Raw genomic sequence first — 20335 nt, 5'->3', positions numbered from 1 at the left:
TCCAAAGCAAAGGAAGTCAAGTTTACTGTTACATATTAGGAATGGTTCAGATACAACAAGAATGTTTAGCACTGACTTTAACATGTTATTTTAAAGTTCTGATTCCTGAATGCTAGTTCTTTCTCTTAATACTGCTCCCAATGAAAAGCTGATGTGTTTGGTTTCTTATATTACAAATGAAAATATATGCCTGGAACTTGTAACAAGCTATTAACAAAACCATGAACAGTTATTAAATAAGTGCCAATAGTACATGGAGCTTACTAGGCACTGACTCAATATTATAAAGCTATAAAAAAGATGAAAGAGGACTATCACTGTACATAGGAGTATTGTCTAGAACACCAGATCAATGATCAAACCCAAAGTTCCTGTTTTGTATTACAGTGTTGAACAATCGTATGGATTTGTCTATTATACTAACTTGTACTGTTTTCAAGAAAATATTAGTGGACTCAAAATGTTACATCTTAATTTCTAATTATAAAAATCCAGATTAATCGTGAAAACATAAACCAACTTGTAATTGAGGTAGGTTTTTCACCTAAAGAATACATTGCTTTAACCACAATTAGAAATTTACTTTAAAATAAAGAGAATACATTGCTTCATGTATCTGCCCCTGATAACCTCTAGATTTAGTAAATTCCCTTAGAAACACACAAAATGTCACCCTTTTCCCCTCTAAAGGCAACTGTACTGCAATAAAATTAATGACAATTTTAGGAAAATGAAATGGAGAATACTTTGTAAATCTTAATGCATGTCAGAAATCAGGGAGAGAACTCGTGTTTATTTTAGTTAATAAACTTATTGTTTTGAAAAATAATATCATAAACACATTAAACTTTGAATACGCTTTATTATGCCATAAATTCCCAGGAAATAGAAGAAATATAATTTCTGGATGGAACTAATAATTTCACAAATACTAGCACTTTAATGAGAACAGCCAAGTTTTCTAAAATAGTGCACATGTATTTAAAGTTACCTTTTTTAAATCTCAATGCTTTTTTTTAATCTCAATGCTTTTTATAAATTTTAAAAATGAAATTGTAGCTGATCCTATTTAATTTTTCACTATTCAGTGTAAAATCTATATGTGATATAAATATACATTTTAAGGACAGGATGAAGGACTGCATGTGAATTGTTTTGCCTAAGCTGTCGAGCTCTTCTTTTGTTTGTACTTGGTACCACTATGTAAAATATCATTGTTGGAAATTTTCCCAATAAAATGAAGAAAAGGAAAAATTTTTAAATAGCTCAGTATTTAAAAACATCAATAACTGGTATAAGTTTAAAAAGGGAAATGAAATATTCCTTTACTTACATAAGGACTAAACAGAAATTTCAAATACTTTACTGAAAAACCAGCACACTAATATATTTTAAGGTGATACTGACATTTTCACAACATCCAAAACTTGGATGCAAAACTAAGTAATACCAATATTTCTGCCACACACCTAAGGGTAACTGAAGGGAGAGGAGTGCCTCACAGCCAAGGCAGGGACTGAGCCTGGTGTACATGTGGGCAGCAGGTTGCTGTTCCCAGGCTGGATAACGTTCTCCAAAAATGATGTCCTTATGCAGTAATTCTGCAACTATATCAAGTTTGGTAATCTAACATTGACCTTTTTGGTAAATATATATAGACCTATGAAAACTTCCCCAGGGGCCAGATAAATTATTAAATAAACTAAAAGGGAACAAAATGCTAGTAGCTAACATATGTTAATTCTAGGGTCTCAGTGGAAGATAACAGGATATGGACAGCAGCTACTTCCAAACCTAGGTTATGATCAGAATCACCAGATGGTGAGCTTTAAAAATTCTGTCCAGGCTCTCAACCTAAATCTAGCTAGAAATTATAGCCAGGGAATTCTTTGTAAGCAACCCAAGTGATCCTGATGATTAGCCAAGGTTGAAACTTCTGAAGCGAGAAGCCAATCTAGGTAACCACAAAGAGTTTTAAAATTCAAAATTTACTCTACATTTTTCCAACTGTTTCACTTCCCTATTTTTATAATAGCCAATAATGAAGGAACTTGGCAAGTGAAGAAAATGAGTCAGCAGGGTACCCAAAATGGATTTTACTATGTTGAACTGGACAAAAGGTTATCTGCATACTGTTTACAATTCAGCTATCAGACAGACATTTCTTAATGTTAATGTACTTAAAAGAGGGGGTTTCCTTACTCAACATGAGGATATAATATAAAACAACTCTAAATATTATTATTTAATAGAAAATTTGTATAATTCTTCAAAATTTTTAAAAATTGTTTTTAAAAATCCAATGTTGGGAAAAATTTTTAAATCCCTTAAATTTGAGGTAGGGGAATAATTCTTTCACATGAGAACACTGTATCACAGTGTTATTCTCCACATTAGAAATAAGGAAAGTATTTTGGTATTATTTTTGTTTATGTACTGTTTTGTAAATGTAAGTATAAATGTTTTTGTGGATAAATACTGGTTTATTATTTAACACAAATGATAATTTAAAATGTGAATTCTTTTTTATACATTGAAATTGTACACAATCTCCAGGAATGATGAATAAACAACTTTTTAAATATCCCATGTTCACTTATAAACCTTGGAATAATAAAAAAGGTAGGACCTACCCAAGAAATTTTACAAAGAAATTACAATTGTATGTTTTTCAGAAGTGATTTAAATTTTTTTCAATATTCAAATACAAAATTGTATATTTAAATTTCCTGTAGCACAATTCAAATATTCTCTTACATTTTTTCTTTAGCCAACTAGTCATGATATTAAGTGACTTTTCATAATAGCTTTCCTTTTTAAAGATGACTGTTACACAAAATGGTGTGACACTATTACTCTAAGAGAGTAAATTAAAAGAATAAATGACAACAGACGAAGTGTTTATGAGTAAATCAACAACACATAAAAGTTTGCACATATCAGTAATAAGGCATTTGCAGGTAACTCCCCAAAAGTATTTGAATTCATGTAAACAAAAACTATGTATATTCCTTTAGGGAGAAAACACACTACCACAGACAAAATATATTCAAATGGTTGTGACTTTAAACCATATATTATTTGAATACCACACAATACCATTTTAATAATTGAAAGATGTTACTTAATTGTGAAATTGAGGGTTGATACTTTTATGAAATAATGAAAAAGTTTTGAAAATAAACACCCATTGTTTTCTAGAAATAAATATACATACTTAATGTATTGCAGCATAGGAATATTATCCTAGCATTAACCATAACATTCAATCAGTAGTTTTAAAATATTTTTTCCACACTGGGACTTGAATCTTCTACCTTGTTAGCTGACCAACAACTTTCAAAAGAGTTTTATTTTCTTGCTTTAGTTGTTCATTTTCATCTTCTATGTCATCTAGGTCCTTAAGGAAACAAGAAAGAAAATAATATATGAGTTTTTTAAACACTTAAAATCTAAAGGTGATAAAAAAGCACTTAAGAAAATTCATACAAGCATTTACTTTGGAAACAAGGGTAAGTTCTGAAAACAACTTTAGATGGAATATGCCCCACCTGATGGCAGGACCCACTAACTCAACTCCTTCTCCTTGTTATCATGAGAACATGGATCATCTCTTGCCAGATTTTTCAGTGTATCAAGAGAAGCCAAAAACCAGAATTCTTTTTAACTGTGAATCTTCCAAGTTTTAATCATTATAAACAGCTTAATTTTTTAGTTAAAAACATATCTCCTCTTCCCCCAAATTGAGGGCTTAACAAAATACATGTGTGGGCAATATAAGGTTCAGGGCTTCCAACTGCAGCCTGTGTCAAATGAGGCAGCAAAAGATCAAGGTACAAGTTCTGAATGTACTCCTACCACCTTCTAAGATCTTTCACTTAGAAGCATCCTTAGAAGAAGGATGCTTCTAGGGGGTGGGAATGTGGGGAGGCGACAGAACAGAGGCACGCAGGAAAGGAGCTTTGGAGCATATACAGTTGATCTGGTTCAATTCATGTTAGACTTCTCTATATTTTGTTTGAGGAAAAAGTTTTAAAGCTTAAAAAAATAATAAAAGACACTAAACTAATCACCCTCACATTTTAAAGTGATATGATTCCAGTTCTATGTTCTCTATATTAATCCTAGTGCCAGGTATACAACAATTTGGTAAATATGAAGATAATCCACTCTAAGTTTTTATTAGAAGAAACTTCAAGGCAGAATGATTACTGATGGTGGTAAAGGCACATATTATTAGATTTATCCTTGAAATTAAAAAATCTAAAACTTGGAGCCATCAATTTATAAGTGTGCTACTGGATAGCAGCATTCTAATAAATCCAGTATACTGCCTTGTGACAATTAGATAAATGATTTTAAAATGTGCAGAAACAGAATCTGTATTTACTCACAAACTAAACAAAAATATTGGGAAACTTATCTGTTGCAAACAACAATAAATATACAGGATTCATAAAATTGCTACAACTGAGACCTGCTTAAGATTTAGAATTAAATAATAAAATACATCCCTATATTATTACTAGATTATAAATTCTGTAACAGCAGGTGTCTTAATTATTCTTTTTAATAGATACACAGTGCCTGTAAGACAATACTGCTATATCACAGACATCAAAAATATTTTCAGGTTTTATTAAATCATATTCCAAAACCAACAGACGAATGCGTGTGTTCTAAACCAAGATGAAAGGCTGTCTGCAAGAATGGAAGAGCTTACTCAGAATTAGGACTATGAGACACATGCTATCAAATACTGTCTCAGCTGATTATTATGTGATTACTACATATGACTTTGAGCAAGTTAAACTCTTGAGTTTCTCAGTGTCCTCATCTATCTATCACCTGTAGGTAATGCCTTAGAGCTTTATTAGAATGGGTCTTAGGCATAATGAAGACTCTTTATTTTCTCTTCTTTCATTGTTTAGAGTTAAGATTGATTAGGAATCTATTCCTTTTTTCCCTGAAGCAAACTTATTTCTTTCCTCCATCTTACCTAAAGCCTTCTAAAATGCAAAACTATGGAATCTTTTCTTATCACCATTACCTAAGTATGGCCTAGCACTAACATCTGCTTCTTAAGCAAAAAGTAAATTCTAGGGCTGAAAACAAGAAAAAGCAACAAATGGTACTAACTGAGACCTTGAGGTAACACTAAACCTAAAGTTAGAGATGCCTAAATATAACTGGAGGAAAAAGGTGGTGAAAATACACACAAAGACACCTGGAGTTTTTCTGGCAAGAAGTAGCAAGTTTAATTCTTCACTGAGTCAACTCTATGCCAACACCCTTTGATGTGTGGTGGTGACCAAGCTGCCTCTCACCTCCAGACTCTAACAAAACACTGAACAAATCCGTTCATCAGTCTATCCCCAAAAGAAAAGTATTAACTGAATACAACTGATAATTAGCCAGAGGAAATCAGTTTACAGAATGAAATGATGGTTCTTATTACCACAAATTACCATGTCATTAACAAAATAGTGAATTTAAAAAATCTTTTCATATATATGCATTTCATCACAATTGCCAGGAAAAATAAAAAAGAAACCATAAAACTGAAATGTATGAATACTCACTCTATTTAACAAATCAATTTCTTCCTTGAGTTTTCCGATCATTTCCTCTTTATCCTGCATTAGTCTCACAAGTCTTAAGTTTTCTTGCCTTTCTCTTACTACTTCCTGGTAGATATAATTACAAAGCATTAATTGGGAAATAACTGGCTGTTTTCAACTTTATACATATGTTTTTAACCTTATATGACATCTAGCTGCCAAGTTTGTTGAAGTGCTTTAGATACATGAGGATTTCCAATGCATTTCTTAAGTCACTTGCTAAGGGATGGAATAACCCATCCAGGAAAGATCCAAAGAATGAGAGGAATATAGGAGTTGTATATTTCTGATTAAATCTGTATTTACACACTCTTTAACACACACTAATAACCCCATGACTTACCCTCTTTAATTTATCACCACCCTTAGTAATGAAATACCTTGTTTTCTTTTAATGGATAATACCCTGTTTGAGGAAATTCAAACTTTTTATTTGAAATACAAGGGTTTTAAATTTTTTTATTGTTTATTTTATTTTCTAAGAGAGAGAGAAAGAGAGACAACAGAACATGAACTGGAGAGGGACAGAAAGAGAGGGAGACAGAATCTAAAACAGGCTCCAGACTCTGAACCAGCAGCACAGAGACGGATGCAGGGCTCAAACTCCTGAGCCACGAGATCATGACCTGAGCTGAAGTCAGACACTTAAACCAAAAGGCTACTCAGGTGCCCCCAAAATACAAAGTTTAAGAAAAAGAGACGGTTTTATGGAAAACTCTAAACAGAAAAATAACTGTCCTCAATTTTACTTGTGGCTCTACCAATTAATTGATAAAATAAAGGACCTGAAATAGATGACTGGTTTCTAAGGTTTTTTTTCTTCAAACAATGTAAAACCTTTTTCAACGAAACATTATTTAGAATCCAGGTCCTTGGGCTGGGTTGACTACTTTAGGGACAAAAGGAAAGCAGAACTGAAAAGCTTCTGAGAATTTAACTTCTTTCCTACTAACGCTTAGAAAAAGCAGCCAGCCAGCCTCATTAATCAGCTACTGCCAAAATACTAGCAACTATATCCAAACTCCTGTGGAACTTTAAAGGCCTTTCTCAAGAAACTCTTGAAACCTATTAGACTAGATGTTCCTTAAAAGTTTTCATTTATTATTTTTTTAATGTTTATTTACTTTTGAGACAGAGACAGAGTATAAGTGGGGGAGGGGCAGAAAGAGGGAGACACAGAATCCAAAGCAGGCTCCAGGCTCTGAGCTGTTAGCACAGAACCCAACACAGGGCTTGAACCCACGAACAGTGAGATCATGACCTGGGCCAAAGTGGGATGTTTAACTGACTGAGCCACTCCAGGCACCCCTTAAAGTTTTTCATTTAAACCCACAGAAACTGATATCAAAACTGAGATGTGAACTATAAACAATCCTATTAACTTTTTTCATTAAATTTCTACTTAAAATAATCTTTATATCACAGGGAATAATTCAATTCAGCAAAATAAAACATATTTTCAACAATCAGAAAGTAATTCAGCACCATTACCAATTTTATGGATTAAATGTCTCAAAAAAAACTGAGCTCGTATGGTTAATAAATTTATACAAATATTCAACTGACTTGTTTTTTGTTTTTTTTTAATTTTTTAAATGTTTTATTTATTTCTGAGAGAGAGTGACAGCATGAGAAAGAAAGGGTCAGAGAGAGAGGGAGATACAGAACCTGAAACAGGCTCCAGGCTCCGAGCTAGTTGTCAGCACAGAGCCCAACGCAGGGCTCGAACCCATGAACCGTGAGATCATGACCTGAGCCGAAGTCGGACGCTTAACCAACTGAGCCACCCAGGTGCCCCTCAACTGACTTGTTTTAAAGGTACTTCTAAACAAATTTATTCTGACAATTGTTTCAAACAGCAAAGATGGCTCTAGGCTTTAACCAGAACCCAGAAGAAAGTCTACAAATGATACACTGCACAGATAATAAACTAAACACACAGTAGTATATATTGTCTGCACAGACTTAGAGCCATTTTGAAGACAGACTGTCTTTAATACAGAAGTAACCCTTGGCAGAATGGAGTATCAATTAAATACTAAGTAATGCAAAAAAAATGGCTCCATTTCTAAAAGTTTTAACACCCACAGCATTGAATAAGAAAGTACTAAGAGCATCAAAAAATGCCTAACCACTAATGCATCTAGAAAATACTTATGACAGTGATTCAATGCTTCTACTTGAATATATATGGAAATACCAACTAACACTAATGATATCTTCCACTGGTGCCTCTCATTCTTTTCCCTTTGTTGGCACTCTGTCTCATATAAATTTCAAATTATTTTCTCAGTAGCTATGAAAGTAAAACAAGGAATCTCAATGGCATGTTAATTTTATCAATCTCAAATAATTTGTAATTCATACCTTTTCAAGATCTTCAATTTTCTTTTCCAACATGCTACTTGAGACCAAATTACCTGAAGCACTTGTATCCCTATTATATCTGCTGAACGCACTTCTATCTGTTCGGGGATATCTAGTTGAGACATCTTCTTCAGAGGCAGTACTTGTGCTATGGAAATAAAAAGATGTATTTTATAAAAGAACCTAACAATCAGCAAGAAGAATGCCAAGAATATTTTCTATTCACCATAAACAATTACCATTCCCCAAGAATACATGGTCACAGTAGCCAATTCATTTACAACTAAAGAAGTTAATTATTACCCCAACACAATGAAAAATTTTTTTTAGAAGTTAATATTTTGACCACTATCTACTGAGTAGCTGCTAAGTGCCAGACACTGTTCTGGGTACTAAAGATGTAACAGCAAACAAAGACATGCCCTCTGCCTTTCACAGAGCTTTCAGTTTAACAGGGAATCTAACCGATTATAATAAAGCAAGATGACCATCATAGTAAGTGTCAGAGGTCCTAGGAGAACAATGACAGGGGACTTAATGAAGACTATTTGTAGTAAAAGAAACCACTTTGTTTTTCCTTTTTTTTTAAATTCCATCATGGACCAATACTTTCATAAGATCAAATAAAAATGAACTAGTGGAAAAATAAAAGTAAGAAAAAGTCATATAAAATCCAAGTTCAACATTTTGTTAGCCACACCCATAAAATTATATTTCAATAATATATTTAGAATGAACAGAAAAAAGAAGCACAAAAAATGTGTATTTTCATTGGAAGTATGCATATAGGAAATCTCAGAAAACAGTTATCACACTAATAACTTTCATCATTACATAATTCTAATTTAACCCAAAGTGATGAGTGAACTAACACTTCATCATGTTAAATACCAATTTACAGTCTCTGAACTAATAGCATATATGCTAATATTTAAAGTTTTTAATGCAATGTGAGGTTGCCTGTTTTTTGTATTATCTATTACTGCATTAAAATTACACTAAAATCTAATGGCTTAAAACAACACATACTTAACTATCTCACAATTTCTGTTGGTCAGAAATCTGGAAGCAGTTTGGCTGGGTGGATATGTTTCAAGGTCTTTTATGAGGTTCTGGTCAGGGCTATAGTCATCTGAAGGCTTGACTGGGCTAGAGAATTTGCCCTTACACTCACTCACATAGAAGATGGCAAAAGGCCTCAGTTTCCTATTGGCTGTTGACCAAGAGCCTCAGTTCCTCAGTATGTAGGCCTCTCCACTGGGCTGTTTACCACATGGCACCTGGCTTCCAGAGAGAAAGGAACACGGCAACCAAGGCAGACACTGCACCATCTGCTCTGACCTAATCTTACAAGTGACATATTATCACAACAACCTTCTACTGCAGTGTGGAAGAGGATTACAAAGATGTAAATACTGGGAGGTAGGGCATCCTGGGAGCTTTCTCAGAAGTTTGCTACCACATTGCTAACTGACCTATTCTCAGTTAAATTGATGACAATGCTACCCACAAGGACAAGATATATCTTAACTACTTCTGTGTTTTAATAGCACTTATAACAGGAAACCTGGTTTCACAGATGTATGTTGACAACAACAGAAGATATTTTAAAGCAATTTCAGCTCAAGATATTAATTTTTAACTTTTACTCAAAATCCAGAAAATGAAGCTTCTTAAACTCAGTTTAATCCTTCATTGGTAGCTAACACCAGTAATTTATCCATCAAAATTATAGTTAAATCTGAAATAGCTTTTGATGAAAAAAAAATGGATTCCTGATCTATTAATTTCCTATCCAGGGTTTTCTTTTGATAAAAAACAAAATTCAAGTGTGTCTTATCAAATTTGTAAGGTATTTGATTTTAACATTTTATAAAATGTGCACTACAAAAGTCACCAACTACTTTACTGATAATTGTTACTATACTGTAAAATCCATCATAACCATTTGTGGAAACTTTTTCTCAAAATTTCTAACTTTCATTTTTGTCCTATGATATTTTAGAACATTAAAAACATGTGACACATTTTCCTTGCATGGAAGGCTAAGATCGTTTTTAGAAAAGAATAATGCTGGGGCACCTGTGTGGCTCAGTCGGTTGGGCATCCGACTTCAGCTCAGGTCATGTCATGCAAGATCTTGTGGTTCATGAGTTCGAGCCCACATCAGGCTCTGTGCGGACAGCCCAGAGCCTGGAGCCTGCTTCTGATTCTGTGTCTCCCTCTCTCTCTGCTCCTTCCCCATTCATGCTCTGTCTCTGCCTCTCAGAAATGAATAAACGTTAAAATTTTTTTTTAAAAAAATAATAAAGAATAATGCTATTCAGGCAACTAAGCCTAATTCACATATTTAAAAAGCTGGGGACCAAAATGGTTGCTTATCTTGCAAAAACATGAAGCACATTCATCCCAAAGTTCAAGTACTTTTGTCTGAAAATTTCCCTTTGAAAATTATTATATAACTTAGCATATAATAACAGTTGACTAGCTCAGCTTCCAAACTGTCAGGTTTTTTTTAATCTCAAAAATTACAATTCACACTTAGTGAACTACTATTAATTTAGCTGATTGTACACTGTTAGCTCAGCTGACATGGCAAGGCTTTCTCAATGAAGGAAACAGGACATTGATTTTCATTATGGCACAAGTTCCAGCATGTTTTTCTTGTCACCGTCCCTCTAAAATCAGAACCTAGTCCATCCTACAAAAGCAAAGCAAAACTCCAAACCACGTTTGTTGATTTGTTAACCCTTCAAAGTTTTACATAATTCAGAGTAAGATGTGTTTGTCAGTAAGGAAACTGAAAAATAAGTTCTGCCTTCATATCACTGTCATATTAACAAAATCAATGGGTCATCCAATTATAACAAAAATTACTTTGCTATCCTTTTCGTCTAAGAGTTGGTCTTCTGTATCACTAAACTGTTCCTAAATATATCAAGCTATAGTATTGTCAGAAAGTATTACATAAACTACCTTCCTTGCTATGGATTTATACATCTCCAAGCCAACACCTTTGTCTTGTCATCCGTCTGTAGTTGTTTTTTTTTTTTAATGTTAGTAACATGAAAGGAGACTTGAAAAGAAACTAACAAAGCCCAATGATTATACATGAAATCCTGAAGATCTGCTTCTGTCAGTTTCTTAACTGTAATAATGCATTTCTTTCAAAGAATGCATTTGTGGTTGTGAATGTATTTATGTAATGCATATAAACACTACTTAAATTTTGATGATATTAAGGGTGTAGCAGCCAGCACACTGCTGCAAATAACCCACTGTGGTTTTAACACTTCCCCATCAATCATGGCTAAAAACTGAATTCAATACAGGCGTTCCTCAGAGATACTTTGGGTTTGGTTCTAGACCACAGCAATGAAGTAAGTATCACAACAGAGAGAATCAAATGAATCTTTTGCTTTCCTAGTGTATATAAATTTGTGTTTACACCATAATGTAGCCTATTAAATGTACAATAGTAACATTGTTTTTTTTTTAAAAAAATCAATGTTCATACTTAAACTCAGAAATATTTTTAAAATGCTAACTATCATCTGAACTTTTAACTGAGTCATAATCTTTTTACTAGTCGGGGGTCCTACCTCAGTGTTGATGGCTGCTGACTGATCACGGTGGTGGCTGCTAAAGGCTGGAGTGGTTGTGGCAATTTATCAAAATAAGGCAACAGCGAAGTTGGCTGCATTGATGGGACTCTTCCCCTCATGAACAACTCTTCTGTAGCATGCAATGCTGTTTAATAGCATTTTACCCACAGAAGAGTATCTTTTAAAATTGGGAGTCTAAGCTCTCAAACCCTGCCAACACTTTAGCAACTAAGTTTATATATTAGCTAAATCCTTTGTTGTCCTTTCAACATCTTCACAGCATAAAAACCCATCTAAAGAGACCATTTTTCTCTGCTCATCCGTAAGAAACAACTCCTCATCCAGTAAAATTCTATCATGAGATTTCAAAAACTCAGTCACATCTTCAGGCTTCATTTCTAATTCTAGTTCTCTTGTTATTTCTACCACATCTGCAGTTACTTCCTCCACTGGTCTTGAACCTTCAAATTGTAAAAAAAAAAAAAAAAAAAAAAAGAAAGAAAGAAAGAAAGAAAGAAAAGAACAGAAACAGAAACCACACAGTAACTACAAAGTACAATAAGCAAAATGCAATAAAACAAGGTATGCCTGTGTAGAACTAATGCTTCCCAATAAAACTAGCACAAATTCTTTTGGTCCATAACTCTAAAATTACTTCCTTATCATCATTTGGTTTACTACTAGTGCCACATTCAGAAAAGGTGTATTGTTTCTTATTAAAAAGGTCTAGTACCTAGATTTAGATGATACTAATAAAAGCATAAATTGAAAAGAAGAAAAATTATTTATTTTATTATACATTTACTTTTTAATTATCCTATTTATGAAAGAAGTCTGATTAAATTTAATGAAAGATTTTTAAAGTGAATAAATCCTTGCTGTTTTCTTCAGCTCTTACATATTTTGGATTACATATGACTAACATAAAAATAACACACGTACAGCAAAATATACATTCTTCTCAAGTTTACATGGTACATCCACACAGACTGACCATATTCTCGACCATAAAACATACCTTCACAAATTTAAAAGAATAGAAATCATACAGTGTCTGCTCTCAGAACACAACAGAATTAAACCTGAAACTAATAACAGAGAGATAACTGGAAAACTGTAAAATGTGTAGAGATTATTTAACAGACTTTTAAATAACACATGAGTCAAAGAAGAAATCTTATAAGAAATTTTTAAATGTTTTGAACTAAACAAAAATGAACCCACAGCTTAAAATCTGTGAGATGCAATGAAAGCAGTGCTTGTAGGGAAATTCATAGCACTGAATGCACATATTAGAAAAGAAAGAAAACCTAAAATCAATACTTTAAGTTACTACCTTACATAACTAGAAAAGGAGAGCAAATTAAATCCAAAGTAGACAGAAGAAATGAAATAAAAATGAAGGCAGAAATCAATGAAAGTGAAAACAGGAAACCAGTACAGAAAATCAATGAAACCAAAAATATTATCTTTGAAAAGATCAATAAATTCAATAGGCCTCTAGCTAGGCTAATTAAGAACAGATGACACAGGTTATTAATATCAGAGATGAAAAGGGGGACATCACTAGAGAGTCCATGGACATTAATAGGATACTAAAGGAATACTGTGAACAATCTACCCACAAATATGATAACCTAGGTGAAATGGGCCAATTCCTTAAAAGATACAGTCTGCCAAAACTCACACAAGAAGAAATAGACAATGTGAATAGACCTATATCTCTTAAAGACATTGAAACAATAATTAATAACTTCCCGAAACAGAAAGGACCAGGCCCCAGACAGGTTCACTGGTGAATCTTAAACCAAATATTTAAGAAAGAATTATACCAATTCTCTCAAATCTCTCCCAGAAGACAGAAGCAGAAGGAATACTTCCTAACTCATTCTGTAAGGCCAGCATTATCCTAATACCAAAACCAGATGAAGATATCACAAGAAAACTATAGACTAGTATCTCTCATGAAAATACAGATGCAAAAACCCTCAACAATATATTTATACATAAAATTTAACACTCAAAAATTGTATTAATTTAATTGATATACCTGGGATAAATTCAAGGCTGGTTCAACATTCAAAAATCAATTAATGTAACTGACAGGAAGAAAACAGGGTATCTACTCTCACCACTTTTATTCAACATAGTATTGGTGATCTTAGCCACAACAATTAGAGAACATAAATAAAAGTCACCCAAATTGATAAGAAGTAGTAAAAGTCTCCTTATTTGCAGATAGTATGGTACTATATAGAGAAAACCCTAAAGAATCTACCAAAAAAATACTAGAACTGTTAAATGAATTCAGTAAAGTCACAGGATATAAAAATAAATGGACAGAAACCTGTTGCATTCCTATACACTAGTAATGAAGTGGCAGAAAGTGAAATTAAGACAATCCCATTTACAACTACACCAAAAACAATAAAACATCTACGAATAAACTTAATCAAAGAGGTGAAAGATTTGTACTCTGAAAACTACAGAATGTCAAAGAAAGACATTCCATGCTCATGGATTGGAAGAACAAATATTGTTAAAATATCTATACTACCCAAAGCAATCTACACACTTAATATAATCTTTATCAAAATACCAACAGCATCTCTTACAGAACTAGAAGAAACAATTCTAAAATTTGTATGGAATCACAAAAGAGATCAAATAGCCCAAGAGATCTTGAAAAAGAAAAACTAAACTGGAGGTATCACAGTTCCAGATCTAGAGTTATATTACAAAGCGGTGGTAATTAAGACAGTATGGTGCTGGCATTAAAAAAAAAAAGCATAGATCAATGGAATAGAACAGAAAACGCAAAAAAATTGACCACAATTATATGGTCAATTAACCTCTGACAAAGGAGGAACAAACATACAATGGGAAAAAGACAGTCTCTTCAACAAATGGCACTGGGAAACTGGACAGCCACATGCAAAAGAAGGAAACTAGACCACTTTCCTTCACCATATACAAAAATAAACTCAAAATGGATTAAACACCAAAATGTGAGACCTGAAACCATAAAACCCTCTGCAGAGAGCACAGGCAGCAATCTCTCAGACATGAGCCACAGCAATATTTTTCTAGGTATGTCTCCTAAGGCAAAGCAAGTAAAAGCAAAAAATAAACTATTGGGACTACATCAAAATAAAATGCCCCTGAACAGTGAAGGAAACAACGAAACTAAAAAACAATCTACAGAACGAGAGGAGATAGCTGCAGATGACATATCAGATAAATGATTAGTATCCAAAATACATAAAATATACTTATATATATACATAACTGTATACATATATACACAACTCAGTACCCCCAAAACAAATAATCCAATTAAAAATGGGCAGAAGACATGAACAGACATTTCTTCAAAGAAGACACAGAGATGGCCAACAGACACAAAAAATACTCAACATCACTCATCATCAGAGAAATGCAAATAAAAACTACAATGAAGTATCACCTCAAACCTGTCAGAATGACTAAAATCAACAATGCAAGAAACTACAAGGATGTGGATAAACAGGAACCTTCTTGCACTACTGGTGGGAATGCAAACTGGTGCAGCCACTATAGAAAATGAAACAGAGGTTCCTCAAAGAATGAAAAATGGAACTACTCTATAACCCAGGAATTGAACTACTGGGTATCTACCCCAAAAATAAAAACACTAATTCAAAGGGATACATACACCCTTATTATTATTGCAGCATTATTTACAAAAGCCAAGATAGGGAAGCCTATCAGGTGTCTATCAATAGCTGAATGGATAAATGAATGGATAAATGGATAAATGTGTGTGTGTGTGTGTGTGTGTACACACTCACACAACAGAATATTATTCAACCACAAAAAAGAATGAAATCTTGCCATTTTCAACAACATGGATAGAGCTAGAGGGTATAATGTTAAGCAAAGTAAGTCAGAGAAAGAGATCTCACTCATATGTGGAATTTAAGAAACAAAACAAGTAAGCAAAGGAAGAGAGAGAGACAGAGAGAGAGAGAGAGAGAGAAACTCTTAACTATAGAGAACTGATGGTTACCCAAGGGAAGGTGGGTAAGGAGATGGGTGAAATAGGGGATTGAGGCGGCGGGGCGGGGTAGGCGGTGGCACACGTCTGGGTGGCTCAGTCGGTTAAGTGTCCAACTTCAGCTCAGGTCATGATCTCAGTTTGTATGTTTGAACCCAGTATCAGGCTCTATGCTGACATGTCTGCTTCAAACTCTCTGCTCACCCTCTCTCTGCCTCTCCCCTGCTCACAAACTCTTTCAAAAATAAAATTAAAAAAAAAATTTTAAGAAATAGGGGATGGGAATTAGAGTACATTTATGATGAAAAATAAATAAAATGATAAAATAAGATAAAACCAAAAACCAATAAGCGTAACCCATCACATGAAGGCTAATAAAGAAAAATCAAATGATCATAACAATAGATGTAGAAACAGCATATGACAAAACCCAGTACCCATTCATGAAAAAAATCTCTAGACAAAGCACAGAAGAGAATCTCTCACCACTCTTTTTTTTTAAAGTTTATTTATTTATTCTTTGAGAGAGAGAGATAGCAAAAGCAGTGGAGGGATACGGACAGAGGACAGAAGTCCAAAGCAGGCTCTGTGCTGACAGCAGAGAGCCAGATGTGGGACCAAGATTGGACACTTAACTGACTGAGCCACCCAGGCACCGCTCACCACGACTTTTCAATATCTTGGAGGAAGTCCTGGCTAATGCCACAAAACAAGAAAAAGAAATAAAAGGTATACTGATTGGAAACACAAAAATAAAACTGTATTTGTTCACAGATGACATCACTGTTTATGTAGAAAATCCAAAAATATCAACAAAAAAATTCATGGAACTAACAAACAATTGTATAAAGGTTACAGGATACAAGTTTAATACACAAAAGTCAATCAACCACTTTTCTATATACTAGCAATAAAGAAAATGGAATTTGAAATTAAAAACATATTTACATTAGCTCCCCTCAAAATGAAATACTTAGGTATAAATCTAATAAGAAAGTACTACATCTACAGAAGGGAAACTATAAAACTCTAATGAAAGAGATCAAAGAAAAACTAAATAAATGGAGAAATATTCTTAGCTAATAAACAGGAAAATTCAATATTGGCAAAGTGTCAATTCTTCCCAACTTGATCTATATAGTCAATGCAAGCCCAAACAAAATTCCAGCAAGTTATTCTGTACTGACAAACTAATTCTTAAGTTTACAAAGGGAGGAAAAAAAAATCCAGAAAAGCTAACAATACTGAAAAACAAAGCTGAAAGATGGGTTATACCCAACTTCAATACTTAACTATTAAGCTAGAGTAACCAAGGCAGTGTGATACATTGGAAATAAACAAATAGAGCAATGAAACAGATCGGAAGCCTAAATATAAACTCATAGAAATAACCCATGACTGATCTATGACAAAGGAGCAAAGGCAATACAATGGAGCAAAAGATAAAACAGTCTTTTCAACAAATGGTCTAGAACTAAACATCCACATGCATAAAATGAAAAATTAAGACAAAGACCTTATACCTTTCACAAAAATCAACTCAAAATGGATCACAGGCATAAACGTAAAATGCAAAACTTACATAAAAATCCTAGAAGATAACCAACATAGGAGAAAACCTAGAAAACTTTAGTTATGGAAAAGACTTTTTAGATTCAACACCAAAGGTATAATCCATGAAAGAAATAATTGACAGTTTGATTTCATTAAAATTAAAAACTTCTACTTTGAAAAAGACAATGCTTAGAGAATGGGAAGACAGGCCACACTGAGAGAAAATACTTACAAAAAATACACCTCATAAAGAACTATTATCCAAAATTTACAAAGAACTTTTAAAACTCAACAATAAACAACCCTATTAAAAAACAGGCCAAAGACCTTCCCAGACATCTTAACAAAAATATACAGATGATAAATAAGTGTATAAGATATCTCATACTATGTCATCATGAAAATGCAAATTAAAACAACAATGCATACCCATTAGAATGGCTAAAATCAGAAACAATGACAACCCCAAACACTACTGAGGGTATAGAGCAACAGGAACTCTTGTTCACTGCTGGTAGAAATATAAAATTGTACAGCCACTTTGAAAGGCCCTTTGGCAACTTCTTATAAAACTAAATATACTCTTAACCATATGATCCGTCAATCATGCTACTTGGTATTAACTTGAAGAAACTGAAAACTTAGGTCTACACAAAAATCTGCACAGGGATGTTTATAGCAGCTTTATTCATAATTCCCCAAATTTAGAAGCAATCACAATATCCTTTCATAGGTGAATGGACAGATAAACTGTGGTACGTCCAGACAATGGAGTATTACTCAGTGCTAAAAAGAACCTTAAATGCATATTAGTAGGTGAAAGAAGCCAGTATGAGATGGCTATATAATGTATGATCTTAATTACGTGACACTGTGGAAAAGGTAAAACTGTGTTGTAAGTAAAGATCAGTAGTTTATACGGGTTAGGGAGAGATTTAAAAGGGGGGAGGATAAACTGGTGGAGGACAGAAGATTTTCAGAGCAGTGAAAATCCTCTGTATTATACCATAAATTTGAATACATGTCATACATTTGTCCAAACCCACAGATTATATAACACTAAGAGTGAACCATACTGCAAACTATGCGTTTTGGGTGACTATGGTATAATATGGAAGTTTATCAACTTCAACAATCATGCCTCTCTGTTGGGGAATAGATAATGGAGGAAGCTATGAATGAGAGGAGCCAGGGGATATATTGGAAATCTCTATACTGGAAATCTCTATACCTTCCCGTTAGATTTGCTATTAATCTCAAAGAGCTCTAAAATATTTGAATTAAAAAAAAAATCACAGGGGCACCTGGGTAGCTCAGTCAGTTAAGCGTCCCACTTCGGCTCAGGTCATGATCTCACAGTTCAAGGGTTTGAACCCCATGTCGGGCTCTGTGCTGACAACTAGCTCAGAGCCTGGAGCCTGTTTCAGGTTCTGTATCTCCCTCTCTCTCTGACCCTCCCCTGCTCACACTGTCTTTCTCTCTCTCTCAGAAATAAATAAAACATTAAAAAAAAAAAATCACACAAGCACCATGGCACTTTTAACTAATCAATCAATATCCGATTCAGAAAGAAGTCCACTGATCATATACTTGGATGTGATGATAATATCAAAATGCAATTCAAGCTTCTAAGTGTTTAACTCTTAAGTTCTATTCTTATCTTGTCATAGGTTGATAAAAAACAGTTCAAGGACCACACTTTAAACAGCACTATGTATGCTAGAGAATGTTTTAAATTCAGGCTTAAAAGAGGAATAAGAATGTGCAAATATCTACAAGGTGTATGTGGCCCATTTAAGAAACAGGAAAGTCCAATATGGCTAAGGCATGAAATGTAAATATAGGCAAGATAAGATATGATGCTAGCAAAGCAGGAAAACCTGAAAGCTATTTTATGGAAGAACTTGAACTAATGGTCTCCAAACTTCATTCATTACATAACCATGTTGGTATGTGTGTTTACTTTTTTTATAATGACTTTTAATATAATCATATTATATAAAATCATATAAAACATATATATTATTATACAAATATATATGTAACATATTACATGTTATATACATGTAAACTAATATGACTCACAATACACTAATACTATTCAATTATCTGTACAACAAAAAATAGAATATAAAGGGATAAAAATAACTTAAAATTTATGTTTTAATTGTTTATGATATAAAATTTTTTGTTTTCCCAAAAGCTCACTATAATATTTTTAGTGAAAGTACAGATGAATATGGTTCATTGTTTCTTAGGATCTTATTTTAACATTTTGTGATACAGGCATTCAAAGAGCTGGCTCTAAGNCAGTCGGCATATTTGATCTTAAGTGGCTATCATAAAAGAGATAAAATATGAATTTAAATTTTTAAAACCTTTTACTTAAAACTCCAAATAAGCAGATAAGAACAGATCTGATTTTATAGATTTTGCCAGCTGGACAATCATGTGACCATCTTTGCACTTATATACTTGGTTTGATATGTATTTTTAAAATTCTACCCCCCAGATTTATTCATTTTGTGAATATTAAACTAGATAATAATTCATATATCCATTAAACGTTCAAATTACAGCATTGTGAAGCATTCAGAAAGTAAATGAATCATGCTTCCCTCAGGATATTTCCAGTACCAAATGACCAGCTGACATATAAAGCAAGGGCATAATAAATAAACAGTACACAGTAATAGCTTTGAAGTAGAAATGTCTTAGTGTTCTTTAGATTAAAAAGTAAATATAAAAGTTGTAATATTTTCTTCCTACATATCAACATTATCTTGTGTATCACCCCACCTTGGAGCCTAGTTTAGACTTCATTTAAAGGTCCTAGGAAGCCATTAAAGCAGGTAAAATGAAAAAATCATTTTAATTAATGCACTGAAGATAAACAAAAAATGGAGGTAGGGAGGCCAGTCTGGAAACTATCATAATAATCTCTGTAAGAGACACTGATGTCCTAGATTAGTGTGCTAGCATTGTAGATATACAAATGAAACGAACTCAACAAGCCTTGAAAAATGACTGGATATATAGATAATGGAGCAAAGCGGGGAGGTGGAGAGGGGAATAAAGAAGAGTCATAAACAATGTCCAGATTTCTGGTTTGAGCGAAAGTGGATTTTGATGCCAACTACTGAAATCCACCA

At 33.4% G+C, this 20335-nt stretch overlaps 1 protein-coding gene across 1 annotated transcript in view; it reads right to left on the bottom strand.

The window, feature by feature from the left end:
* Window positions 1-842: 842 nt before the first annotated feature.
* PAWR (pro-apoptotic WT1 regulator) overlaps window positions 843-20335 on the bottom strand; it is a 164848-nt gene continuing 145355 nt past the window's right edge. The window contains exons 7-9 of the mRNA XM_077770240.1: window positions 7989-8136; window positions 5583-5687; window positions 843-3400 (exon numbers count right to left, since the gene is read on the bottom strand). Of these exons, the coding sequence (XP_077626366.1) occupies window positions 3314-3400; window positions 5583-5687; window positions 7989-8136 (340 nt within the window). The 3' untranslated portion in view covers window positions 843-3313. The remainder of the gene's footprint in view (window positions 3401-5582; window positions 5688-7988; window positions 8137-20335) is intronic.

Source organism: Crocuta crocuta, unplaced genomic scaffold (assembly GCF_008692635.1).
Source record: "Crocuta crocuta isolate KB4526 unplaced genomic scaffold, BGI_CrCroc_1.0 scaffold317, whole genome shotgun sequence".
Taxonomy (NCBI): Eukaryota; Metazoa; Chordata; class Mammalia; order Carnivora; family Hyaenidae; genus Crocuta; species Crocuta crocuta.
The sequence above is the reverse complement of the archived record's forward strand: the minus strand, read 5'-3'. Positions and strand labels throughout refer to the sequence as shown.